The sequence below is a fragment of the Nomascus leucogenys genome, chromosome 19, assembly GCF_006542625.1.
Source record: "Nomascus leucogenys isolate Asia chromosome 19, Asia_NLE_v1, whole genome shotgun sequence".
Classification (NCBI taxonomy): domain Eukaryota; kingdom Metazoa; phylum Chordata; class Mammalia; order Primates; family Hylobatidae; genus Nomascus; species Nomascus leucogenys.
Genome location: NC_044399.1, coordinates 64,948,365 through 64,975,642, shown reverse-complemented (window position 1 = coordinate 64,975,642; position 27,278 = coordinate 64,948,365). Strand labels below are relative to the sequence as shown.

General features: G+C 50.9%; 2 protein-coding genes across 13 annotated transcripts in view; one reads left to right on the top strand and one right to left on the bottom strand.

Annotated features, from left to right (window-relative positions):
* ARHGAP44 (Rho GTPase activating protein 44) overlaps positions 1 to 15,944 on the top strand; it is a 203,878-nt gene extending 187,934 nt beyond the window's left edge. For 4 of the 7 annotated variants that reach the window (XM_030800196.1, XM_030800195.1, XM_030800200.1 and 1 more), the window contains 3 exons: positions 3,510 to 3,685; positions 8,087 to 8,464; positions 14,337 to 15,944. In XM_030800196.1, the coding sequence (XP_030656056.1) occupies positions 3,510 to 3,685; positions 8,087 to 8,464; positions 14,337 to 14,476 (694 nt within the window). In that variant the 3' untranslated portion in view covers positions 14,477 to 15,944. Of the gene's footprint in view, positions 1 to 3,509; positions 3,686 to 8,086; positions 8,465 to 11,435; positions 11,488 to 14,336 lie in introns of all 7 variants that reach the window. The other 3 variants (XM_030800201.1, XM_030800198.1, XM_030800197.1) reach the window with 1 other exon arrangement.
* ELAC2 (elaC ribonuclease Z 2) overlaps positions 15,639 to 27,278 on the bottom strand; it is a 39,064-nt gene continuing 27,424 nt past the window's right edge. For 2 of the 6 annotated variants that reach the window (XM_030800189.1, XM_030800193.1), the window contains exons 13-25: positions 26,472 to 26,774; positions 24,379 to 24,497; positions 22,644 to 22,740; positions 20,786 to 20,924; positions 20,176 to 20,214; positions 19,939 to 20,048; positions 19,198 to 19,297; positions 18,999 to 19,119; positions 18,662 to 18,740; positions 17,927 to 18,071; positions 17,167 to 17,280; positions 16,442 to 16,586; positions 15,639 to 16,104 (exon numbers count right to left, since the gene is read on the bottom strand). In XM_030800189.1, coding sequence (XP_030656049.1) covers positions 15,965 to 16,104; positions 16,442 to 16,586; positions 17,167 to 17,280; positions 17,927 to 18,071; positions 18,662 to 18,740; positions 18,999 to 19,119; positions 19,198 to 19,297; positions 19,939 to 20,048; positions 20,176 to 20,214; positions 20,786 to 20,924; positions 22,644 to 22,740; positions 24,379 to 24,497; positions 26,472 to 26,774 — 1,651 coding nt within the window. In that variant the 3' untranslated portion in view covers positions 15,639 to 15,964. Of the gene's footprint in view, positions 16,105 to 16,441; positions 16,587 to 16,624; positions 17,281 to 17,926; positions 18,072 to 18,648; positions 18,741 to 18,998; positions 19,120 to 19,197; positions 19,298 to 19,938; positions 20,049 to 20,175; positions 20,215 to 20,785; positions 20,925 to 22,643; positions 22,741 to 24,378; positions 24,498 to 26,471; positions 26,775 to 27,278 lie in introns of those variants that run through there. The other 4 variants (XM_030800190.1, XM_030800192.1, XM_030800191.1 and 1 more) reach the window with 4 other exon arrangements.

Genomic DNA, 27,278 nt, shown 5'->3' with positions numbered 1-27,278 from the left:
CTTGAACCCATGAGGTGGAGGTTGCAGTGAGCCGAGATGGCACCACTGAACTCCAGCCTGGGCGACAGAGCGAGACTCTGTGTCAAAAAAAAAAAAAAAAAAAAAAAGTATTTTCACTGTAAAACCAGGAAATGACAAAGGGACAGGGGCATAGGTAGTCTTAGAGCATAGGAGGGGCACCTGAGCCTGGGTATGCAGGGGTTGCTGTTGATGACTTCAACTCAGAGGATGCTCGGTCCTGGCTGTGCACTTGCTAGGCCACAGATGGACCTGAGAGATGCAGAAGCGGGCACAGGGAGTTCACTGGAGAAGCAGAGTCTGAGAGTGGTGGGCCAGGTGAGGCCGACCAGGAGGAAACGGACCCACAGGCGGGAGACGGGCTGGGACCGCTTCCTTTTTGGATACTCATCGGCTTCATCCTAGTTTCCCATCTTAGAAAGGGGACTCAGTGCCATATGGTATTTGGCATATAAATGATATTTCTAAAAAGTGCTCCTTGAAGATGGATTCCCCCAGGCTCTGAAGGCATTCTAGGAACATTCTCGGTGGGTGGCCTGGCAGAGTTACTTGTGGGCAGGGAATGGCACCCTCTGGTTTAGATTATTTTAAAGGTCACTCAACATTGCTCTATGGCCAAATGTCTTTCCCCTTTGCCCGGGCTGACCGGTTTTGTAACTTTTCCTTGGATGTTAGTGTTTTTTGTTTTACACCACTTTTTTTTCTCTCCCCGCATGGATTTCTCCCAGTACAAACAGGTGTTCCATTGTTTTTGTTTGTGTTGTTTGTTTCTGTTTGCTGGATGTTTGCAGCCCCGATGATGTTCCCTCGAGTGGCCGGATTCTCCTTCTGGCTTCCCCTCCCATGAGGATGGCGGGCCCTTCCTTCCCTCTGACTGATTCCCACCCTCCCACTCCCTACCCCAGGCCCCACCTTCAGTTCTTTCTCTGGCTCTGTCCAGCCAGGCTCTGCCTCCACATCCTGCCCAACTGCTTAGGATGAATGCTAACCCCAAAATTCCCCTTCCTGCTTCTTGGCACCAAGCTCATGGGGTGAGTCATGCATCTTCAGAGCTAACTTGTCCTCAAACGTGCCTTAAGCATGCCTTGTTCATGTAGTGCCCCTAATAGCCAGTCTACGCCCCACCTCTACCCATTGGGTCAGCTGCACCTATGCTGGAGAGAGAGGACAAGGCTAAGTAGATAAATACTTGTTTCTGTGCTGGAGGAAGTGTGTCTGGACTGGGCGTGGTGGCTCACACCTGCAATCCCAGCACTTTGGGTGGCCGAGGCAGGTGGATCCTGAGGTCAGGAGATCGAGGCCATCCTGGCCAACATGGTGAAACCCCATCTCTACTAAAAATACAAAAATTAGCTGGGTGTGGTGGCACATGCCTTTAATCCCAGCTACTCGGGAGGCTGAGGAAGGAGAATCGCTTGAACCTGGGAGGCAGAGACTACAGTGAGCTGAGATCGTGGCACTGTACTCCAGCTGGGCAACACAGCAAGACTCTGTCTCAAAAAAAAAAAAAAAGTGTGTTTGGTGGCAGGGAACAGAAGGAAGAGCTCATTCCTAGATTCCTTGGATAGATGTGTGTCCAAAGGAAGGAAGAAGAGTCTACCCACCCACAAGAAGCAATTTTTTGGTTTGCTGATTATGAGATGTTTTTGATTGGTTGATTGGCCTTCCTCTTGATAGTGGCAGAGATAGAGGGAAGGGTAGGTAGATAATTGGCATTGATGCCCGGGTACCTGGTAACCTGGAGCCTGAGGTCCTTGTCCAGCCTGAGTGAGGCAAGGGTTTTCTGTTTCTGTTTTTCATTAACAGAATAGAGAAATGAATTATTGCTCTTTTGGTTCCTCTGAATAAAATGGTTTTTGCCCCTTGGGGAACGAGGTATAGCATGTAAGACTCATCCCAAGAGGGAGAGAATGTGCCTCCACATTGAATGTGATCTCTCCTTTATTTCTTTGCATGAGGAAAATGACCTGTGCTTTGACGCTATGGGCTTCTCCGGCCCAGCTCCCTGCTCCCAGTCTTTCTCACCTCAGTGGACGAGAGGGCTCTATTCCTGTTGGATTTTTCTCCAAATTAACACTTGGAGTTTCTAGATCAGTTTAGGAAAGAAATAGGCTGTGCTTGCCTTTTTTCTTTTTTTTTTTGGACAGGGTCTCCCTCTGTTGCCCAGGCTGGAGTGCAGTGGCACAATCTCAGCTTACTGCAACCTCCATCTCCCGGGTTCAAGCTGTCCTCCTGCCTCAGCCTCCCGAATGGCTGGGATTACAGGCACGTGTCACCACACCCGGCTAATTTTTGTATTTTTAGTGGAGACGGGGTTTCACCATGTTGGCCAGGCTGGTCTCAAACTCCTGACCTCAGGTGACCTGCCTGCCTCGGCCTCCCAAGGTGCTGGGATTACAGGCGTGAGCCATCGTGCCCGGCCCAGGTTGCACCTGCTTTTGTGGGATAGAAACAGCCATTGCAGAGGATTTGGGTTCCCAGACTCTTCATGCCCCACCTATGGGCATCAGAATCCAGGTAGGTTCTAGCACGGATGACAGATAGCTCCCAACTCTAGGGCATCTCCCCTGATTCACTAAAGGCCACCTGGAGTATTTTCTTGGAAAGGATTGAGAACACTGTGGGGGAAGTATGGAGATCAGTTAGTAATATCTACCGTCGCATGTCAGGATGACAAATCCCTGGTCTGTGGTGTGGAGTGAGGTGTCTTCTAATACGTGCTTCATCCTTAGGAGAAGGCTGAGGAATAGCCTTGCAGTAACGTTGAATCCTGTTTAGGAAACCTGGTGACCTAGGGTACCTCGTTGTCAATTCCAGAGGTCAGAGGCCAGAGCCCTCACTGCCATCGACCTTCGCCTCTCTTGAAGCCTGGGACTGGGACTCAAGCTGGCCCACACTTAAGGGCATGGCCTGGATTTCTGTCCACTCTAGCCTCCACTGGAATGGGTGTTGAGTTTGAGGATGAGTCCTAGAATCCCTCCTGCCTGGGGGGTGGCTGGAGGCTCAGGGCAAACAGCTGGAGAGCTGGGCCACAAGCTTGGCAGCAGGAGTCCGTGTCATCAGCACTCGTTGGGCACAGTGGCCCTAAGAAGTCCTGTTGGCTATAATAGGAAAAACACTTTGGCGTTCCAGTTTGAGAATGTTCTAGAATTCCCAGGTTGATGGCAGGATACAGTGGAAGTGCTCAGGCCCCTGCCCTCACATTGCTCACGGTCTCCTTGAAGAGAGGAGGGCAGAGGCATGAAAAGGGCGTTGGCAGTGAGTGCCAAGTGCCACAGAGATGGGGGCGGAACCCAGGCCGTCAGAGCTCCAGGAAGGACAGTCACCCCGTGAGGCACCTGCGAAGGCTTTAGGAAGGGGCTGAGACAGACCAGAGCTGGGACAGACTTGCATGGGGCCCAGAAGGACACACAGGGTGGCCATCGGCAAGGCTGGCGCTGCAGCTCACTGAGTTCAGGGCTTTTCTTCTGTCTCATGTGCTTTCATTTCAGTACAACAAAAAGCAAGGAACTTTCTCCAGGGTCTGCACAGAAAGGAAGTCCAGGCTCCAGCCAGGGCACGGCCTGTGCAGGGACGCAACCAGGGGCTCAACCAGGAGCTCAGCCGGGCACCAGCCCCAGCCCCAGCCAGCCGCCTGCAGACCAGAGTCCTCACACCCTCCGGAAAGGTATGGCCCTGCTTCCCTTCTCCTTGGTCTCAGGCCGGAGGTGGCTATGACATTCCCTGAAGACTCGTTTTCCTCTGTTAACTTGGATATTGAGAAACTGTGTGGTTTAGTGACTAATTCCCAGCTGGACATTAGAGCTTTGGAAGTTAAAAGGGATCGTTTCTCTATTATTCCTCAGTTTACTCATTTGACAGGTGGGCTCATTAGGGGCGTATAGAGGCCAGTGCTTCCCATATACCAAATGATGCCACCAGGGCAAAATTCATTGTCCACAATGATGTGTGTTTTCCAGAGACCTGCCAGGCCCTACCTCTGTCATTTGAAAAGCTGTATAGGGTCATCTACAGGAGTCTCCTTCCCCCCAAGGCAGGCTTGCACAGCTGCCTACCCCTAGGTCACTCGTACAGGGTGACAGGAGGAGGTCAGGATAGCTTCTGTAGTACCTGAGTCTCAGCTCTGAATGCTTCTGCTCTGGCAGGCCCAAGAATGGCCACAGTGACCAGTTATTATCTCTTCAGATAATCACTTCCAAAAGCTAAAGGCAGGCTCCATGTTACATTTCATCAATGGGGAGCTGTACTGAGCGTACTTATCTGAACCTTTTTGGTTCGTTCTTACCTGTGTCATCTCTTTGCAAAGTCTTTCACTCATCTAAAATAATACATCATCCTGTGTGTTCTAAATTCAGACCACTCGCACTTCTAGGAGCGGCTTTTAACTCCTGGATATGTCGAATAGGGCCCGGGTGTAGCTCATCCATGTGTGCCTTCTTGACAGGCCCTTTGCCAGCCCCCTTAGTTCCGATCTGCAGTGGCAGTTTCATTCTCTTCGTCTGCCCTCACCAAGCCCGTGGATCTTATTCAATCCCTACTCATTCCTTCTGCATTCTACACAAATTTATTAAATCCTGCTATGTACAGAGCTCTGTGCTTTCCAGAGAGGAAGGCAATGACAAGGCAAAGGTGTTGGCACTGTGCTGGGAGACACTCAGGGTACTGTGAGGACACCTGGGAGCATGCTTTCTAACTCAGGAGTTAGGACGGGTGGCCCAGCAGAAATGACATCGTGAAGGTTGAATAGGAGTTGGACCAAAGTGGCGGTGGGAGATTTCAGCATTTCAGAGCATTTCTCCAGCACCAGTGGTTTCTCCTTGGTGTAGATGCCATATTCTTGGTTATTTTTTTTTTTATTTTATTATTTTTTTTGAGACGAAGTCTCGCTCTTGTCTCCCAGGCTGGAGTGCAATGGCACGATCTCGGCTCACTGCAACCTCCGCCTCCTGGGTTCAAGCGATTCTCCTGCCTCAGCCTCCCGAGTAGCTGGAATTACAGGTGCCTGCCACCAAGCCCGGCTAATTTTTGTATTTTCAGTAGAGATGGGGTTTCACCATGTTGGCCAGGCTGGTCTCAAACTCCTGACCTCAGGTGATCAGCCCAGCTCTGCCTCCCAAACTGCTGGGATTACAGGCGTGAGCCACCACACCCAGCCGGGCACCTCTTTGTTTTAGAGTCCTTTAACTGGCTGGGCGCAGTGGCTCACGCCTGTAATCCTAGCATTTTGGGAGGCTGAGACCGGCAGATTGCCTGAGCTCAGGAGTTTGAGACCAGCCTGGACAACATGGTGAAACCTGTCTCTACTAAAATATAAAAAAATCACCTGGGCATGGTCGTGAGCACCTGTAACCCCAGCTACTCAGGAGGCTGAGGCACAAGAATTGCTTGAACCTGGGAGGTGGAGGTTGTGGTGAGCCAAGATTGTGCCACTGCCTTCCAGCCTGGGCAGCAAAGCAAAACTCTGTCCCCAAAAAAAGAAAAAAAAAAAGAGTCCTTTAACTTTCCCGCAGCTACAAGACGGGGGTGATGGCTAAGTCACTGTCTCGTGCAGTGGGAGAACCAGGGCTCCCATAGCAGCCAACCAGCCTCCTAATGCCAGTGACAGGTTGACCCTTTTCGTTTTTGCAGCACATTGGACCTCTGCAGGCAGTGTAGCCTACAGTGACTCAGGTCCCTTTCCCAAGTGACCTTCAATAGCTCGGACCCATCTTTTGAAAGGTATACATTTCTTCTCTACTCCCCATCATGCCCACAGATGGCACACTTAGCAGGTCTTGTTTTTAAATTTTTTTTTTTTAACACCTCAGTCTTTTGACAGCGTGCCTACAATTTCACATCCTATTCCTGTCACCACCGGAAGTGGTAAATGTCATCACAGACATGATGATGCATCCTCCGTCCCCCAGCTCCTTCGTGAGAAGGCATGTGCAAGCATTGATCCCTAGGGTCTCCACCTGCTTCTCACCCAGGGGTACCCCTGCGTCTGTCACCCATGACCACGTGGCTGCCATGAGCTGCAGTAGCAGCTGCTGGAAGCACTTCCCCTGTACTCAGGAAGTAGAGTTGAAAAGTGAAATTGGAAAGTTAAGTGGTTTTATTATGTCATGATTATGTGGTACTTGACTTGCATGATCTTATTTAATTATTACACTGCTGCAGAGAAAATCTTTTTCCTCCAATTGCATAGAAGATGTTTGAATAAGTTGACCCAGGGAATACAGCGGGTAAGTGGCAGGATAGAAATTTGAGCCCACGTTGGTAGGATTCTGAAGGGCGTGTCCTTCTGTCCACACTGCAGACTGACACACCCAGCAGACTGACACACCCAGCAGACTGACACACCCAGCAGACTGACACACCCAGCAGACTGACACACCCAGCAGACTGACACACCCAGCGAATACATGAGGTGTCCTCCTAACAGACCTTGTTCCTTAGAGGGAGTAGGGGTGGGGCAGGGTGAAGGAAGAGCTTCTGACCTCTCCCTTAGGACTTACAAGATAATTTCTTCTAGAATCAGACCCACACACATGGCTGGGCGCCGTGGCTCACGCCTGTAATCCCAGCACTTTGGGAAGCCAAGTCAGGTGGATCATGAGGTCAGGAGATGGAGACCATCCTGGCTAACACAGTGAAACCCCGCCTCTACTGAAAATACAAAAAATTAGCTGGGCGTGGTGGCGGGCACCTGTAGTCCCAGCTACTTGGGAGGCTGAGGCAGGAGAATGGCGTGAACCTGGGAGGCGGAGTTTGCAGTGAGCCGAGATCGCGCCACTGCACTCCAGCCTGGGTGACAGAGTGAGACTCCGTCTCAAAAAAAAAAAAAAAAAAAAAAACAGGAATCAGACCCACACACAGCCAGTCCTCACTTAAGCCTAACAGGTTAGTGATCACTCTCTCAAGATATTTGCCCATCAAGTATCTCCTGGACGTTTGAATTTATTGTCTTTACCAATCCATTTTCAATTAAAGGTGTAATGGATTTGTCATTCTATGGGGTGATTAAGAAAAGGGAAATGAAGGTAAGGCAAAGGAGGTCAGGGCAATGATGTGCTTTGAAAAATGCAGTTGATTGGCCGGGCATGGTGGCTCATGTCTGTAATCCCAGCATTTTGGGAGGCTGAGGCAGGCGGATCACCTGAGGTTGGGAGTGCGAGACCAGCCTGACCAACATGGAGAAACCCTGTGTCTACTAAAAACACAAAATTAGCCAGGCGTGGTGGCGTGCGCCTGTAATCCCAGCTACTCAGGAGGCTGAGGCAGGGGAATTGCGTGAACCTGGGAGTCGGAGGTTGTGGTGAGCGGAGATCACGCCATTGCACACCAGCCTGGGCGACAAAAGCAAGACTCCGTCTCCAAAAAAAAAAAAAAAAAAAAACAATGAAAAATGCAGTCGATCCATACATGCTTAGACCAGAGGGTACGATTCTAGAAAGAAACAAGAATGAGAAGAAAGCCTCAGCAGCAAGGATGCAGGGTTGAGGCACAGCATATAAAGTAATGAAAAAACAAGGGTTCTGCGGCCAGAGGATTTGCTCACATACCACTGTTACGGGAGCCAGAAGCCACCGGACAGCTTCAGCCAAAAGTCAGTTTTCCATCCCGAGGACCTGCCCCTGGGTCAGGGCTCCTCTGTCTATTACAGCAAATTGAACTGGAGTCATCCTCTGCTGGACCCTGCCCCACTGACTCACTCTTGCTCAGAGAGCCGCAGCGATACCTCTCACCACTGGGAAGGCAGCCCACTCCTGTGGATGGGAAATTTGTTCTCTAGTTTGGCTGGGTGTGCATGTGTAGATCAGGGCAGGAATCCAGAAAAGAGGAGGAAAAATTAGTTAACAGATGGGAAGATAGGAAAACTTGCAGTTCTCGGTTAATTTTTAAAAATTGTATTGGCTGCTCTCAATGTGGCAAGAGGCCGGGGGAGCAGGGCAGGGAGGTGTGGGTGGGTGGTGAGGGGCAGAAGGTAGGGACAGCTTTGAACGCTGAAGGGTGTGTGAACAGGCCCCACAAGTGGCTTCATTTAACAACTTTGTGTTTTGTTGTTGTGTTGTGTTTTCTCTTTCAGTTTCAAAGAAGCTGGCACCAATTCCACCCAAGGTCCCCTTTGGCCAGCCGGGGGCTGTGGCAGACCAGTCCGCTGGCCAGCCGTCCCCAGTCAGCCTGTCCCCCACCCCGCCCAGCACCCCATCACCCTATGGACTGAGCTACCCTCAGGGGTACTCCTTGGCCTCGGGCCAGCTCTCCCCAGCTGCAGCTCCTCCCCTGGCCTCTCCTTCTGTCTTTACAAGCACTTTGAGCAAATCGCGGCCCACTCCTAAGCCGCGACAGCGACCTACTCTGCCGCCTCCTCAGCCTCCCACAGTAAACCTCTCGGCCTCTAGTCCACAGTCCACGGAGCCCCCCATGCTAGATGGCATGTCCCCTGGGGAAAGCATGTCTACAGGTAACTGAGCCACAGGCTCCCTCACTTTTTTTTATGAACTTTAGTGAAATGTGCCTAGGGGAGGGATTGCTAGTGTCACTGCCAGTGAACACATTCCTGCATGCTTTGAGATGACTGGGCTGGCACCAGGGGTAGCTCGTAAGATCTCCTTAGAAGCCCACCAATGGAAAGCAACCCTGGAATCCACGTGTCCCACATGGGGGCTTCTTATGGGATCTCTCTTGGTCTAAGCCCACCAGCCTGGAGTTCTGTTTTTGCTCTTATTATTGGGGGTTGAAGACACTGAGTCCTTTGGAGTGGGGCCTCAGGAGAGGCTGGAAGCTGGTTATGATCACAAAACAGCATTAAAACTCAGGTATTTCCTGGGTAGAGCCCAAGCAACCGACAGGTATAAATGCTCATCTGGAGAACAGGGCCTAAGAACCCAAGATGTTTTTCACTATTACTAAAATAAGCCTTGCTAGAAAACTATACTTCCAGATAGATATTTAGAGAGGGGTGAATTTCAGAAAACATGCATGTCTCCGTTCCCCTCCCCCAGACTCCCCTCCCTGACCAATTCCCTGAGGAGCTAATTGGACAAACCCACAACGACTTAATTTAGTTTGGATTTAAATTTAGAAACAAAGACAGAGCTCTCTTCCCCCAGGAAAATCTGTAAGCGCAAAATCACAAACACACACCACGTTTAGCCAAAACCATTCATTGGCTGGAAGGAACGAGACGTTTTTGGAACATCTGCCCAGACACTTCAACCACATAAGATTGTAAAGTCAGGGGCATATTTGTGGTGGCTGCTAAAGTCATTTGAGCATTTTCCTTGTTCAGGGAGACAGGCACAGGGTTGAGCTGTGTCTTGGGCTAGAGCCAACCCACTTAGTGAAGTGCAGTAGCCTGGCGGTGAGCTGGAGCATATGTGTGCCTACTGTTGTCCCAAGTAGCAGAAGGTGAGGCAGCTTGGGTTGGAACACACACCACACACACAACCACACACACCACACACCACCACACACCACACACCACACCACACACCACACACACCACACACCACACACACACCACACACCACACCACACACCACACACACACACACACCACACACCACACACACACACCACACACCACACACACACACACCACACACCACACACACACACCACACACCACACACACACCACACACACACACACCACACACCACACACACACACCACACACCACACACACCACACACCACACACACACACAACCACACACCACACACACACACACCACACACACACACCACACACCACACACACACACCACACACCACACACACACACACACCACACACCACACACCACACACACACCACACACACACACCACACACCACACACACACAACCACACACCACACACACACCACACACCACACACACACCACACACCACACACCACACAACCACACACCACACACACAACCACACACCACACACACACCACACACCACACACACACCACACACCACACACCACACACACACACCACACACCACACACACACACACACCACACACCACACACACACCACACACCACACACACACCACACACCACACACCACACACCACACACACACCACACACACCACACACCACACACAACCACACACCACACACACACAACCACACACCACACACACCACACACCACACACACACACACAACCACACACCACACACACACCACCACACACACACACACAACCACACACACACACCACACACCACACACACACATACCCACTCACCCATTTCAAATAACAGTGCTGTCCTAGGATGCACTGGGACTTTTTGTGATAATTCATTTTTCCCTCCATGTCCTTCTCCAAAAGAGTCATTTATTTCTTCCGTGATTAGACGGAAGCAGTGACCCTGTGGGGTTCAGCTCTGTGCTGCTTTTGAAAAGGCTAGTCCAATTTGCAAGTGTTTGTACTGGGTCAGATTTAAATATTACGGGGAAGAGCCATCTGGTGATTTGGCTTATTTATTTTTGGATGTGATTAATGTTGAAGGTACAGCTGCTGTCATCTATCCTGAGGCTTATTAAAAATTAAGCAAATTTCTCCCTGGAAAATGCAGTGAGCACCACTCCCATCTTAGTGGGTGTTGGTGCTCAGGTGTTGTCTCCTGAAGGAGCCCATGATGGGAGGACACAGGCTTGCTGCCCTCGGGGAAGGTCACAGCTGCGGAGGAGCTGAAGGTCACCTGAGCCAGGTCTCCAGGGCTGTTCCTCCCAATGTGTCACATCTGCTGTCTCTTCCAGCCACCCCAGGGAAGGGACACAAGGTAGTGTCAATAACATATGCAATAGAATGAGCAGAAGATGGCCGGGCACGGTGGCTCACGCCTGTAATCCCAGCACTTTGGGAGGCCGAGGAGAATTAGTTGGGCGTGGTGGCACGTGCCACTAGTCCCAGCTACTCAGGAGGCTGAGGCAGGAGAATTGCTTGAACCTGGGAGGTGGAGCCGAGATTGTGCCACTGCATTCCAGCCTGGCAACAGAGCGGGACTCCATCTCAAAAAAAAAAAAAAAAAGAGCAGAAGATATCAATGGAGAAGCAGAAAAGAGCAGAAAGGGAGGAGAAATTGGGGAACAAAAGTGGGCAACAGAAGGCCTGGAGGCCAGCACCCCCAGGACTCTGAGAAGCGGAGCGGTTCACGTTCCAACTAGCAGGTTTAAGAACTCCTGACCTTCAGGATTCATAATGTCCCTCGCCCTGTGCGGACCCTATTTTAATGTCCTTTTGGCAGCAGACTGTTGTTTCGTCCCATACGTTCAGGTCTCTGAGCCAGTGTAGAATCCATCATGGTTTGATGTGGCCCGTCTGGGACTGTGATATTGGCATAGCTTTTTTTTTTTTTTTTTTTGTGACGTTCATGTTTTGTCGTGTTGATTCCTTTCTCCGAATCCTATCATTGTGTTCTTGCAGCTGTGTGACATGAGTGGCGCAGTTTTGGATACGTGTGAGGGGGCTTTTCAGGGTAAGCTGGCCCCAGCCTCGCCCCTCCACCCCGCTAGCTAGCCAGGCCAGCTGCCCGCTCCTCCCCTCTGCATGTGGCTCAGACCATTTGCATGGCAGCTTCACTCTCCAGCCTTCCCGGCCTCAGCAAGGATGAGTTTGATCCATGAGCTTATTTGGCTTTGGGGCATCCCTGGCCTCCTTTTCTTTCTTTTCATTAGGAGGAGCTGGGGGAGAACCCAGCCAGCCCCTTTTCCCCACCTTCTCTTTCACTAGAATCACATCTGCAGCTCCTCCTCCTCTGCTCTCCCTCAGGCTTAAACCATGGAGCTGTAACAGATCTGTTCTTCCTATGAGACTTTTGTGCTGGAGATGCTTGGTGCCCAGCACCCTGGGGGACATGCACCTGCTCACCTTTGTTTAGGAAGGCGTCCTGAAGGGAGGTCATACCAGGTGCAGCCCAGCACAAGGTCCACACCACAGCTCGGACCCCATTTTCTGTGGCCCTGGGTTTGCACCAGCAGATCTCCCCTTCCCGACTTAGATCCTAACGTCTGGCTTCCTCCAGGCTGAGACTGCTGGCAAATCCTGAAGAAGCCGTATCAGAGCTCATCCCGCTCCCCTTCTCCCTCATCCCAAGATGGGATGTGGATGTGGCCAGACAGATCCTTTCTATCCAACTCAGTAAAATTGGGGGGAGCATTTATATCAGTATCTGTTTGGTTTCCTCCTCCTTTAAAGAGTAAATGCTCAAAGCATAACTGAGGGAAGGGCATGAAGGAAGCCAGAAAGACTTTGGTGTATTTGCCTCAGTAAGTAGGGGTGGCCAAAGTAAACCAGGTCTTCTCCCTGATTCGGCCCATGGTCCAGCAGAGACTACCGAGAGGCACCAGGGTACCTGGTGCTCACCGACAGGTCTCCTGGCAGGTGCTTCCCGACTGTCCTGGAGACAAGCAGCCACCGTGTCCCTTTTCCCAGGAATGCTGATGAGGGCTTCTGCCCCTGAATCCCATTCCCTTGCATAGTGACTCCTCCCTTGGGGGTGTCTTTAAGGGAGCAGCAAGGATAAAGCTATGACAGCTCACACAAGTGCTTGTTCTGGGCCCGTCTAAATTCATCACCGCCCCGTATTATTCCCATTTGACTGCTGAGGCACAGAGAAGGTAGGAAACTTGTCCAAGGTCACGCTCTTCCTGCCTGACACAGTTGGGATTTTTGAATCGAAGCAGGGGAGCTTGTGCTCTTACCTGATAGTGAACCCTGCACAGTGAGGTGGGCCCTGGGCCACTCAGCCTCACACCTGTGTAGAGACATGACCCAAGCAGCCGGGGAAGGGCAGAGGTGGGTCTGAGGCCACCTGCTTCAGAGGAACAAGTGGCACTGGCTGTTCCTCCAATCCCATGCCCCAAATCTCTGCTTCTCCATCAGGCAGCAAAACAAAGACTGGAAGGACGTGAGGGCTGCCTGGGGGTTGGGGCAAGGGAGGACCTTTGTCCCAGAGCTTCCATGTTTGTATGATGTCTTTCAGGACAGTGTCCAAATGTATGTCTGTACACTTAGTATGGTATTCCTCAGCCTGAACATGCGTTCCCTTCCTTTGCCTCCTGGAGTGCTGCTCCTAGCCTTGCAAAGCTAAGTGAGGGCCAGAAACTAAGCAGGCAGGCCGGGCGTGGTGGCTCATGCCTGTAATCCCAAAACTTTGGGAGGCTGAAGCGGGTGAATCACCTGAGGTCAGGAGTTCGAGACCAGCCTGACTAACATGGTGAAACCGAATCTCTACTAAAAATACAAAAAAAAAAAAAAAAAAAATTAGCCGGGCGTGGTGGCGGGTGCCTGTAATCCCAGCTACTCGGGAGAATCGCTTGAACCCAGGAGGCGGAGATTGCAGTGAGCCGAGATTGTGCCATTGCACTCCAGCCTGTGTGACAAAAGCGAAAACTCCATCTCAAAAAAAAAAAAAAAAAAAAAAACAAAACTAAGCAGGCGAAGGAGGGGGACAGCATGACGAGAGTGAAGGACCCAGGGGAGCTGTGGTTCTTTGGCTCTCTGGCTGTAGCACATCCTGGAGGAGTCAGCAAGCACAGCCTCGTCAGTGTCCCCCCAGGGCGGCGGCTGCAGCAGCAAGGCCATTTTTAATGTGGTGTGGCAAACAGGCTTTGTGTCCACTCAGCTGCCAGTCTAAGGACTTCTGTCGTCTTTGCCGACTCACAGATGTCCAGACACTGAGCTGTTATTTCAAGTACATTTCTCCAGTTCATCTTGCCGGGAAAAATGACCTTTTAATGCTCCTAATAAGGATGTAACCAGAGGTGGGGGTTTTCCTGCAGTCAGGGACAGTTGGCACCAATGACAACCAGGGTCCTGAGGGAGACCTTCTACTCTACCCATGTCAGCCATCCAAAATGCAGCTGTTTCTTAGAGTGAGGACACTGGCTCAGGGTTCCCCCATTCTCTCACAGGCTTGAGAGGAGAAAGGGGTCCACTGTCCCATGCCCTGTCCCTGCAGATTCTGGGGAATGAAATGCAGTCTGACATAGATCCCCAAAAAGATGTCATTGAGACCTACTCAGCATCCTTCTCATCAAGAATAAAGGACCCTGTGGCTTGGCAGGGAAGCGCTGTTCTGGCCTTCCTCTCCGAACCACAGCGGCATATCCTGGGTGCTTTGGTTCTACGAACTTACGGGGTAGAAGCAAAGCAGGCATGGGCACAACCTGATTGTGCAGCAAAATGCTTCAACCAACCTCCAAATCATCTATCCCTAGAATAGCACCACCCCTGCTTCCTAAGGCTGACATTACTTGCCTGCAACTAGGTTCTCATTTGCCGGGAAGCCTCCTTTCAACCACCTCTCTCTCTGCCGCCTTCCAGATCTTGTCCACTTTGATATTCCCTCGATCCACATAGAGCTCGGGTCGACGCTCCGCCTGAGTCCCCTGGAGCACATGCGGCGACACTCAGTGACTGACAAGAGGGACTCGGAGGAGGAGTCTGAGAGCACCGCCCTCTGACATGGCACCGCCCATCCTGCCTCTCGTGTACATACATCACGGGCCCTAGGAACGCCGCCAGGAGCAGCGTCCGTGAGCTTGCCAAGTGTTCTCTGCTGGCTCTTTCCTGCCACTGCCAACACGAGGTTGGAATCTGGCAGAAAATTGTGATCTCCAGTCCGTGTGGTGATGCTGGTGGTGCAGGTTTTGTTTGTTCCTTTCGGGTGGTGACTTCGGCCTTTTGTTTGACCTTTGCCTTTTGACTTTGTGCCTCTTTTGATCCACTTTCAGCCTCCATGCCAAGCAACACCCACCTGTCCATCCAAGGCTGGTCAGGAACGTCCTTTGCAGGGTCGGGGTGGTGTGGGAGAGGCTCACTTTGCCTGGTTAGACCCGAGGGCTGCTACCTTTTCCTTGGACGGCTCATGTCAGGTCTTGCAGGATCAGTTTAATGGCCACAGAAAGGAAGCAGGACGGCAGGGCCCCTCTCACCCACAACTGGACCAGGTCCGGGATTCTAGCAGTCCTGGGGCACTGACCTTTGCCAGCTACTCGGGGGAGGGCTTGCCACTGGAAAACCCTTCAGGCCGCCCCCATCAGTGGGCTCCAAAGTAAATGGCTGAAAACAAAAATGTTTCACTTCCTAACAAACAAAACAGTTGTTTTCCTTTTTCCACTGTGTGACTGAAAGCTCCTATATCATTTTATATTTCTGAATCTATAAAACAAGCCTGACAATGTCGGGAGGGCCCAAAGGTGGCCTCCATGTCCCCAAATATATTGGCTATATGAGAGTAATTTTACCCCTCTAGGTACCTAAAGGCACCCAGCTCACTAGTCTGTGGGGTCCTGGAGCCTGTCTCTTCTTTCTGGAGGTTCAAACTGAATAGCAATAATTATGTTACCCAAAGCATGTGGAGGAAAAGTGAAACCAGCCACGGAGACACCGGCCCAGGGGCTTGGCCTGTGGTGTAGCCTGCTTTGCTCACCAGCGTCAGCCGCTCATCCCTTCTCATGAAGTCCCATCTGGTCATGGGGACGAGGGCCGGGAGGGCACCGGGTAGCCTCCTCACACTTGGGGATTAGGGGAGTGAGAGAAGATTTGGGCCATGCATGCGAAGTCAAAGTTTAAAATTTTATCCTTTTAAAATAGATATAATATACCTATACATGATATAATATTTGTATATATGAAATCTCTCTATATTTGTTTAATTTGAGCCATTCAATCTAAACCGATGTACAGGTGTACAATGAAAAATTTAAATGCTTAGTTATTTTTCCCAACACAGTGTAAAGTCACCCTCCTCTGAGAGTGGGATGTGCAGACTTTTGATGTCACAGCTTTGCTCACTTCCTGGCAAGGGCAGTTCATGCCTCAATTTGTAATGGGAGTCTGGGGTACGGGTGGGGGTTGAAAGTTATCTTTAAATACATGTACAAATCGTTGTCAAAAGTAATGTTATTAAAATAGATTTATTATCCCTGAGCTTGGCATCTGTTCTTGCTTTAATAAACCTGCAGGGACATGGCTGTCAATCTCAAATGCGCGCCTGGATGGAGCCTGAAGGTCACCACCTGTGTAAAGCCAGGTCCCTGGTTGATCTCTCGCTTGTCATTTGAGTTTTTAAAGCTCTTTTCACATTCTCCTGGGTAGGGAATATACACAATAAATACTAGATTCGACTTACTTACTTGGAAAATGCTCTCCATTTGTCAAACAAACACTAATCCGCGTCTGTAAATCCTGCAAGGTCAATGGAAACCAGCCCCATGTGCCAGTTCTCAACACCTTCATGGGCAAAGTGATCCTCACTCTCAGTATGGAAGCAACACAGCAAATCTATTGTCTCCACTTTTACCCAGAACAACCAGAAGACTTGCATTTCCCTGACCAATTACACCAGCCCGGCCAGGCTCTCACTGATTGACAGGGAAAGCATGCCCTGCTGCGAGCTGGCACAGCTCGAGTTCTGTCAAAAAGACTTGGCGAATAAGGGTGGCTCTCTGAGGACAGGTTCCAGAGGTGCTCACTATGATGGGAGCTGACTTCCAAGCCACTCGGGTACCAGGCAGCTGCCACACTACAGCAGAGAAGCCTTCTCCAAGGTGGAGCACAGCAGATCCTGCTCTTGTAGCAGCAGTAGGAGGAAGCAAAAGAACTCACAATTGCAAACTCAATCTTTATTGCAGCTGAAATACTATTTTCGTTGAGTCTCGGACACTTAGACCCAGTGATCCTGTTACTCTGCTTGTCTCTGTCGTGCAGGGAATCACTTTTCTGGATTAGAGGAAAGGTACTGTTGTCTGTTTCCATGACTTCTTTAAAAACTGCCTTGAAATGAAATTAGTTCATCTGCTTGCTTGCATGTGGCAGCCTCCTGTCCCGCTGCTGTGCCAGGCACCAGTCCTAAGAGGCGTCTACAGACTAGCGCTTATCTGGGAGCCCAAGCCTCGGCACAGCTCCACACCACCTATCCTGAGCTGCCTCCTGGGGGGACCGTGCTCTTCAGCTTCTATCAGCAAGGAGGGCAGATACGGGTGCGTGCGTGGGGCAGAAGACACACAGCCTTCAGAGTTCAGGGTCTCCCAGATCCTCACTGGGCTCTGACTTTCTTGGCCTGTGGCTCCTCTGTGTGGGCCCGTTTCTGCTGAGGCTCCCCGTCCTCCAGGCCGCCTGCCAGCTCCCTGGACAGGAGGGCCGCCCGTACCTGCCGCAGCTCCCGCCTCTCCCTGCGCTCCTCCATCTCCTCGATCTCGCCAGCAAACAGGGCTTTCAGTGGGGGAATCAGCTTGGGCATTGTTGGAAAGTCTCCAAAGCAGACCTAGAAGACACAACAGAAGACAAGGACATGTCTCAGAGGAGCAGGGCTGGGGGACAGGAGCTGGGAGGGATGCAATCGTGTGCTCACACAGCAGCGCCAACGCCCCTTCCTTGGCACAAGCCAACGGGCCGCAGCTGAAATGGAAAAAAAGAATGGCATGGAGGGAGCCCTCTAAAGGGGCAGAGGCTCCCCAGGCCTGGCTAAGGGCCTCCGGAGAGGGAAGGGAGAGCAGTCCAGATAGATGCTCTCAAAATCAAGCTCCTGAAAAACAAGGCCTGGCTCGGGCCCTGCCCCTTCATTCCGGAAGGCCAAGGGTCAGGCCTGGCTTTCCCACTCATAAGAGGCAACCACCTGTCTCACAGGTCTGTGCTGAGGCTCAAATGCCATGACTGTGTGAGCAGTCCAGGCCTAAAAGGATTCTCAGAAATTTCCAGTGAACTGAGACTGAAGACTAGTTGGCCCCTGCAGGAGGTGGGTCTCACCAGCAAACCCAGCGTGGTTCGACCTGGTTAGTGATGGGTAGATACCCTTTTCCCACGGTGGCCCCAAACAAGAAAGCAAACTCCAGCTGACCGTCCTACTCAGTGTGCAGAGTCCCGTCTCCCTGCCCCGTCCCTGCCCTGTGCTGTCCACGTGACATACAGACCTTCATGTGGTCAAAGGCAATTCCCACTTTGTCGTTGAAGTTGGGGCTGAAGAGGGGGACCTTGGCGTAGCGCTGGCTGAAGTGGTTCAGCATGATGAACTCCGCGTTCATCCGCATCCCCACGTTGATGGCTTGGGACGTCGTGCTGCAGGTGAAGGACAGAGCAGACTGAAGCTGAACCCAATTGCAAGACTGCAAAGCAGACAGTGGCACAGACCCTGGCCATCAACTGCCAGGGCACCCGGGGAAGCCGGTGGGTTTTCTTAACGGGCACCTCCGTAGCCAGCACAATCTCCCCTGAGGGCCAGAGCCCTCATACACACCGCTGAATGAAGCCCACCCTCTGTGTTGGCTGCCAAATCTGTCCATGAGGACACCCAAGAGAAAGCACAGGGCCCACCTGGGGTAATGCACTCTTGTTGAAATTAACAGCCAAAAATTCAGTCCCCCAGCCCCCACCTTCCCCTGGCAATTCCGTGATGTGGCTTATAGTTTATTCAGCCGATTTCTAAATGCTTTCAAAAAACTGTGCCTCACTCTAGAACCTTGCCTAGAAAATTCTGCAAAAATAAAGGCCAAGGGCCTGTGAGCACTGCCACAGGTCAAGGAAGCCCCCATAGCCCTTGATAGGAAGCAGGGCAGCCCCACATCAGTGGAGACAAACGACGGCTGCTCAGTGTCATGTAGGGGGAAGGGAGAGGATGTGGGCGACAAGGACTGACCAGCCTTTGCTACCTGTGTGTCTTTTCCACTGCTTCCTCTTCCAAACCATCTTCCAGGGTGGCTTCATGTATCAAGAGGGTGGCATCTTTCCCTGGAGAAGCAGCAAAAGGATCAGGGCAGAGTTCTCTGCGAGAGCAGCACATAGGCCTCAGTCACGTGCTGTTTCCTGGTCTCAACACTCAACTCCCCTGGCCCTGCGTCTGCCTATTAGGATGACAACCAGAGACTGAGGGTGGGGACCTGAGTTTCCTGCCTCTGCTGACGTTTCCCTGCAAGCTCACCTGCATTCACCTCCAGCTACACAAACCCCAGAGCAACCTGAGGGTGGCTTCCTTCTTCCCCTACTCACCCATCTGGACCAGAGCCTCGCAGGGCATGGTGTCCCCGGAATAGACCACTTTCCAGCCAGAGGTGTGCACCAGCGCACAGCCAAACGCATGCTTGCAGTGCCGCACCAGACAGGTCTGAAACTAAAAAGGCGGGGCTGGAGGGCTCTGCAGCTCTGCTCCCCACCTCGCCCCCACGATGCCTGCGGCTGTGCCCCTTACCTCTTCCAAATCACATGTTCCCAACAGCGAACTGATCAATCTTTCCACTGCAGGACTGGAGATCTCAGCCCCTTCCTGAAGGTATTTGGCAGGAATCATACTGTAAAAAGACAAAACATTTAAAATGATAATAAACATTTCTTGGACATCTGGAACCAAAGTTTAAGTCTTTGGCTGGAGAACCCCAAAATCATTCTTAAGAGAAAACATGATTTAAATCATAGTCACTAAGATGAGGAAACAGCAGTCAAATATAAAGAGCCAAACCAAAGCCTCTAGACCACTGGGAGAAACCCACCAGATGAATGCTGCCTCCGGCTCAGGCAGCACAGGCCACGGATGGCTCCAGCAGAGAGGCCTCCTTCCCCTTGGGGTGAGGATGGTGCCACCTGCCAGCTAGCCACACATCTGCTATGGACATTCTCTGTGCTAGCCACTATCTGGGTGCTTGGCTCTGGAACTGTCCCATCAAAAAAAGCTGCTCGAAGTTTAGAAAGCAGCTCAGAACTCAAATGAGGACTGGGAAGAAATGCTTCTAAGAACATAAGCATTATGTGGGAACTATCTAATGGTTTCTGTCCTTCAGCCAAAGCACTTCTCCCCCTGCTTCTGCCATCTGGGACCATGTCAAGGGCAAGGCTGCTGGGGGATATTGGTAACTACCCCAGTGTCAACCTTGAGCTTCTGAAGGAGGTGGCAGCAAGCAACAGCCCAGGGGGCCAGGCTGCCCTGGATGCTCACCTGATGTGGTGCAGGACCTCTTGGCACTGGTTGTGGTACTGCTGGAGCCAGGCTTTGAGCTGGTTGGGGGCAACCACCAGCAAAGGGTGAAGTGGCTTTCCCAAAGACGCCTGAAACAAAAAATCCAAGTGCCGACTCAACGATGGAACATCTCAATAAAAACTGGAGTGCCAGCAGGCATAGCAGATGACGGGTAAACCACTGAAATGCAAAACGTCAATCAAGTGCCACACTTACCAAGGCTCGTTCTCTCTGCAGCAAGATATTTAGCAAGCCCTGGCAAGGAAACAGGAGACATGCATTAGCCAGGCCCCAGGGCGATCTTCTCCTTCGGGTTAGGGTCTGGAGTCCTCGCTCTTGCAGGAGCTGCCAGCCCTATGTCACCCACCAGCCTCTAACACAGCTGCAGTAGGGGTGGCACATGCTAAGCCCCCTGCGCCATGACCCTGAAATGTCACAGGCAGAAAGCAACGTGACCCGTGTTGGGAAGAGGGCAATGGCCCAGGGCCCGGCACCCCAGGAGACCAAGGTGAGGGTCTCACAGCCACACCTCCTGCATCTGGCCAAAGCTTCCTCTGAGCAGGCCGTGTGAGATTCAAGATTCAAAGAAGCCTGGGTAAATTCAAACCTGTCCTGCTGCAGGAAAGGAACTAAACAGAAAGAGAAGACATTCTTGTTGTGCAGGACGACTATGTTGAGTTGTGTAAAAGACCATTTCCTAGCTAGAGATGAGTAACAAAAGCTCTGGGCAAGTTTGGAAGTGGAGGAAAAGATGCGGCCAAAGGGCCAACTCAGCGTGGCAGTGCCTCCTCCAGGCTCCAGCTTTGTGGTCCAGCCCAACACTCACCGTGTGGTGATCTGCGTGCAGGTGGGACACAAACACAGCAGCCAGGGTGCCCAGGACCCTGTCCACCTGGTCTCCATAATGACGGAACAGCTGCCCAAACGTGCCCTCACCACAGTCCAGTAGCAGAGACGTGTCGGGGCTACAGAAGAGACGAAGAAGAGAGTCACCGCCACTGGGAAGCTGCTGATGGTTCAGAGGCTGATGTCTGCTTTGGACAAGACCAGGAAGCAACTGCAGAAATTTCTGTCTCTCGTGCTTTGCTTTGAGGAGCTAATATAAAAGCCAATTAATTTAACCATAAAGGTAATTTTACATGTGTCATCCTCTTTATAGCAAAGAAGTATCCATGGAACCCTGAAACCCTTTCAAGTAGACTTACACAAAGGCTGGGCATAAAAAAAAAAAGTTTATAGGAGGCTTAAAGCATTTAGTCCTAACAATGAATCTGACTACGCAGATTGACTGTGGCCACAGCCTCTGTTGAGAATACCAGGACAGGCACTGGGCCATACGAGACTCTTTCTAGGTCCAGCTGCCATCGGACTTTTCCCCCTTTGCAAGCAGTCGGGGTTTCCTCAGCTCATGTCCTCAAAGACACCTGGTGCAGGGCGGGCTGCAGGTGCTTCATTCAGGGAGCTAGTTAATGCAGACTCCCACGTGTCACTCAGGGTTTCTGACTTGGTTTTAGGTAGGGCTCTGGAAGCCTGGATTCTGATAAGCTTCTTGGGCTATTCTGCTGTGCAGTCCATTTCAGAAGCTCTGCCCCAAGGGAGAGAGAGTGCTGACCCGCTCTGGCCTCCTTCCCTCTCTGGGAGGAGCCACGAAGACTGAGAGGGCTGCACCCATTTTGCAGAGAGAAGCCTCGGTGCTAAGATATTACCTTCTGGGGGAAAAAGGAGTCGGGAGGCAAGGTGGCAACAGCACCTTCCCATTAGCTTCAGCTGGTTCAGAAGCCACTCGCAGGGTGTCAGGTCAGCAACTCAAAAAGCCCTTCTTCCCCCAGGATCTCAGCCCCTGGGAGAGGCTGGCTCATTCCAAGCTGCTTTATTGCATGTCCTCATCCATAGAGAAACACACCCCAAATTGTATATTTCTGATGTCAGGGCGCATCTCGTCACTGCTGTATATATTTAATGCACTATTTGGTTGTTTATCATCCACCATTAGCAACTAAGATGACAAGGCAAAATTTAAAAACAAACCTGGTAATTCACAATCTTATTTTCTTCATATATTATCTGCAGAGATAACATGTACATTTCACAACGCATTTGACTAATCTCTCTGCTGATGACCCCAGGCAAACCCAAGAGAATCAACTAAAAAGCATGTCAAGGGGAATCCAATAAAGGGGCTGAACACAAATGTGCAAAACCCTAAAGCTTTTTAACATACTAGCAACAAATAGCTGGGGGACAATACCACATAGCAATCAAGACCCCAAGTCCCTGCTCAAACTTCAGATGACCCACCTACCAGCTATAGGAACCACAGCAAGTCGCCTCTCTGAGTATCGGTTCACCCATCAACAAAACGGGTAGTTACTCACCACTTCATAGGATTAATGTAAAAATTAAACGAGCTAATTTCTTAGCTAGGTGTACTGCACACAGTAAAATCAGCTGTTTATTAAAAGACATCATGGGATGAATTTTGATGATTCCCAGGGTAAAAGTTTGCTACTGAGGCTATAAAATGCAGTAAGGCCACGCTCCTCTCCGGGACACTCCAGTCGACATGACAAGTGACAGGGCTTGATACCGCTGCATTTCAAATCAACTGGTGAGTACAGCAAGACTTTTGTTTAAAAAGTAAACATGCCCTTGATGGAAGGACGCTTCCTGGGAAAGCAGCATACCTTATGTTGACAAGTGTGGCACTGACATTTCGAGTCTTCATCGGGATGGCAGACCCTGTTCCAAGGAAGATGATTTCTGGGTACTGACTTCTTTTCTCTGTGAAAAAATCCATTCCTTTGGGTCAAAAGTGAGCCAGCATGCAGCCATGAGAAGATGCAATGGTTTGAATATCATTGGTTTGTCCCCAAGCCTCATGTGGAAACGTGCTCCCTAGTATGGCGGTTTTGGGAGGCGGGGCCTAGCGGAAGGCATTTGGGCTACGGGGACGGATCCTCCTGAGTGGCTGGGAGCTGCAGTAGTAAGTACTGGCTCTCAGGAGACTGCATTACTTCTCAAGGGAATGGATTTGTTCCCAGGAGAGGGGGTTGTTATAAAGCCATGGTGCAGCTCAGGTTTTCCCGTCTTCACAAGCGTCCACTTCCTACTTGCGCTCCTCTGCCATGTTATGGTGCAGCATGAAAGCCTTCACTGGAAGCTAGGGCCATGACCTTCAATTCTCAGCCTGCAGAACTGTTAACTAAATAAACCTCTTTTCTTGATAAATTACCCAGTCTCACATATTCTTTTATAATAACAAAAAACAGACTAAGACGGATGGGTAAGCAACACAGTTCTATCCAGCTTCCCAGGAGGGGGACTGGCAGGCCCCTGGCAACCGCCCTGAAACAAAGGACTTCGCACCAGTGTGGAACAGGCTATTTGTCACCAAAGGGCTAAGAAGAACAACAAATAAATTCTCCAGTCCTTTCTTCAAAAGAATTGCTGTAATTCTTTTACATTTAAAAAATGACATTTCTTTATGCTGAGAACTGTCATTTATTTCAAGAGAACAGTGTGTGCCTTGCATCCAGCTCTTACTGCAAGACCATGCACTTTGGTCGCATCCTCCTAGCCCTACAAGGTAGGAAATGCTCTGCTTCCCAAGGGGGAAACAGGCTCAGAGGCCCAGGTCTCCGGTGAAGATGGTAAGAGGCAGGGTCAGGATTCAAATCCAGGGAGACCCGACGGTTCCAAAGCCTGTGCCCGGCCCTCAGCCTCAGTTGAGTGACGTGGCCAAGATCCTCCACAGTTGTGCATCCGCAAAGCCAGGACTAGATCCCTGCCAGCCAAGTCCCTGCTCAAAGCTCTTTCCACAGGAGTTCACTAAACCATTTCACTCAGTGCGTGCCTTGCCAAGAATGCCTAGGTGCCATCGCCAAATGCTCTGATTGGGTGGGATGGGGCACAGGAATTGGGATTCTTTTTTTTTTTTTTGAGACAGAGTCTCGCTCTGTTGCCCAGGCTGGAGTGCAGTGGCACGACCTTGGCTCACTGCAAGCTCTGCCTCCCGGGTTCACGCCATTCTCCTGCCTCAGCCTCCCGAGTAGCTGGGACTACAGGTGCCTGCCACCACGGCCGGCTAATTTTTGTATTTTTAGTAGAGACGGGGTTTCACCATGTTAGCCAGGATGGTCTTGATCTCGTGACCTCATGATCCGCCCACCTCGGCCTCCCAAAGTGCTGGGATTACAGGCGTGAGCCACGCGCCCAGCCAGGAATTGGGATTCTTAAACTCCCTAAAGCCCCCTCCTCCAGTGACTATAATTCTAACATAGAGCTGAAGTAGAGAAGCCCTAGATTAGACTGAAAAGCCAGGTTAGAATGCGCCCCGCCAGCACTCCACTTAATGCTATGAAAACAGCAGCAGGGGGCAGAGCCCAGGAAAGAAAGCCTGCTCTGCAGGCTCCCACTCACCTGCTGGGGCTGGGCCGTCCTGCGCACTCCTCCTGTACTCCTGCACACTCTGCTCGAAGTTGGGAAGCTGCAGCGCCTCGTCTATGAATTCCTCAGGATTGCAAGTAATAATGGCATCCCTGCAGGGAGAGAGAGAAGCATCTCAGGTGACAGACAGGGTACATGGCCTCCGCAGACCCCAATGTGGATGTCCAGAATAAATTCAGGGGGACAATCTGCAGGAAGTTCCTTCAGATCAACACTGAAGGTTAAGTGACTAGGATCTGGGGCAGTTCTGCTCCACCGCCTTTTGGATGCTGCATCGCTCTGCCTCAGGGCCAGTCAACGGGGCACTACTGATGCTCAGGGCAAGGTGGTTTTTTTCTGTGGCCAGTGCTGCTGTCCTGGTGCAGTACCCCTGACCTCTACCCACTAGCAGCACCACTACCCACCTCCTAGGCTGTGACAACCAAGAATGTTTCCAGACATTGCCAAATGTCCTCTGAGGGGGTCAATGGTCTGAGCTGAGAAGCAGGGCCCCTAGAGGAGTGACTCTGAAACTCATGTTCACACCCAGGAACCTTGGCAAAACGCAGAAGCCAATTCAGCAGCTCTGCAGTGAGGCCTGAGAATCTCACTTTCCTAGCAAGCCCTAGATCACACGGAGTGACAACTCCTTGGACAGGCGGCTCTTCAACCTCGCAGAGCATTAAAATCATCTGGGAGCTTGTGAGTCCCAAGCCTAACTCTCAAGATTCTAATTCACTAGGTCTGGGGCAGGCCCTATGCAGTATTTTTCACAAGCACAACGTAAATCTGAATGTCGGCTAGGGCTGTGTATCACTGCTGTGTGTTAAGAGCCTGTGCAGATGCCGACAAACGGACACCAGGTTCTTCAACCCCATGATGTTGCCTGTGGGCCCGAGTCTTGCTAGTATAGTCTCTTAAAGGGCCCCAACTACCCAACCTCAACAGCACACAGCATCCAGTCATAATCCAGCACATGCTCTATTCTAATACAAACACTGTGGAGTGGGCAGAAAACTTAAAATCAAGGTTCAGATCTTTAAAAATTAAAACAGGCCGGGCGCGGCTCACGCCTGTAATCCCAACACTTTGGGAGGCTGAGGTGGGTGGATCACCTGAGGTCAGCAGTTCGAGACCAGCCTGGCCAACATGGTGAAACTGGTCTCTGCTAAAATTACAAAAAATTAGCCGGGCGTGGTAGCAGGCGCCTGTAATTCCAGCTATTTGGGAGGCTGGGGCAGGAGAAATGCTTGAACCCAGGAGGCGGAGATTGCAGTGAGCTGAGATCACGCCATTGCACTCCAGCCTGGGCAACAAGAGCAAAACTCCGTCTCAAAAAAAAAATAAATAAATAAATAAATAAAATAAAATAAAATAAAGATGTGGGGCAGTAAGGCTGTTCACTTTCCTGGTTGGATTGTACTGGAAGAGGCTTTCAAGATGGCATTTTACATTTATCAAGTACCTTAACAAGTGTCACACTCTGGGCCAGTAATCCCACATTTAGGAATGACTTGAAAGGCACAGAGTTCCCATCAAAGATTTATATGTAAGACATTTATTGTTTTATTCATTAGAATAGCAAAAAATTGGAAACATCCCAAATGAGTAAACATCCCTATTTGGAATACCAATAAAAATCTTGTTACTTAAGACTATTTAGTGATACAGGAAAAGACTGACAATATAAACCCACATACACAAATCAAGAAACACAAAATGTTATCAATCATTATCTCTGGGCAACTGTTCATCATACATTTCCTGTTTTCTATACTGTGAAACATATGAGCTCTATCAGTGCTATTCCCATGCAAGGCAATTTTAGAAAAGGAGAACTACTGGCCCCAATCCGCCCACCTCAACCCAGCCTGGAGTAGGCTGCTTTTCTAAATAAATTCACATTGGCACACAGCCAAGCCCATTCATTAGCTTATTGTCCGTGGCTCTTTTGCACTCAAAGTTGAATAGTTACAACGGAGATCACATGGTCTGGAGAGCCTCCTGAAACATTTACTATGTGGCTATTTACAGAAATGTTTCCCAACTCGACTGAGAAGATTCCATTAGTTCAAGATGGCACAGACCTCTGCCACTCCCTCCTGGGACGGAGCTGGTACTTGAGGAGGCATTCACCCTGAACCATGGGCACGCTGAGGGTGGGGCCCTCCTGAAAGAGACAAAACACATTCATGGAGAGAAAGAGAGGGGGCGAGAGCTGGGCCGATAAGGGGCCTGTCTGAGACACTACCTTACAGGGAAAACTGGTGAGCAGGGGGAAGATGTCCGGGTGGATGAGGTTGAGCTGGGTTTGAATCTTGTGGCTGCGAAGGTTGTGAACTGAGGCACAGTTCTCATTCAGGACCAAGTGCTGGGTGTCAGGCCCAAACCTGTGAAGAAACAGACCCGGCATTTGCAGCGTCTGTTAGGAGGCAGTTCCCCCTGAGGAGGAGTGCTGAGCTCAGGAGTGGTAATGAGGATGACGTGTTCAAACAGTTCAGTGACTTGCCCCAAGCAGTTACTACATGGCCAAACATGGTCCCACTCCTGCTGTCTCAAAGCCCGGTGTCCCCTAGCTCAGCTGCCTTTCAGGTGTGCTGGGAAGAGTGAGAGGAAACCCAAGAAAAAGAAGATGTCCAGGGCATACAAATAGGGGACTCAAACCCTGAGGAATGAAAGAGACAGCAGGAGAGCAGGCCATGGAGCGAGGGGCGGGTAAAGGGGCATGTGGGGAGACACAGGCAGGGGCCAAAAAGGTCACCCCGCACCCGAGCTCAACTCATACTCCTCCACCTGGCCCTGGCCAGCGATGCCCCGAGGAAGAAGTAAAGCTCCCTCTCCTTCCAGTGACTAAATATCTACCTCCCAGGGCTGCTGGCGACAACCCTAGAGGA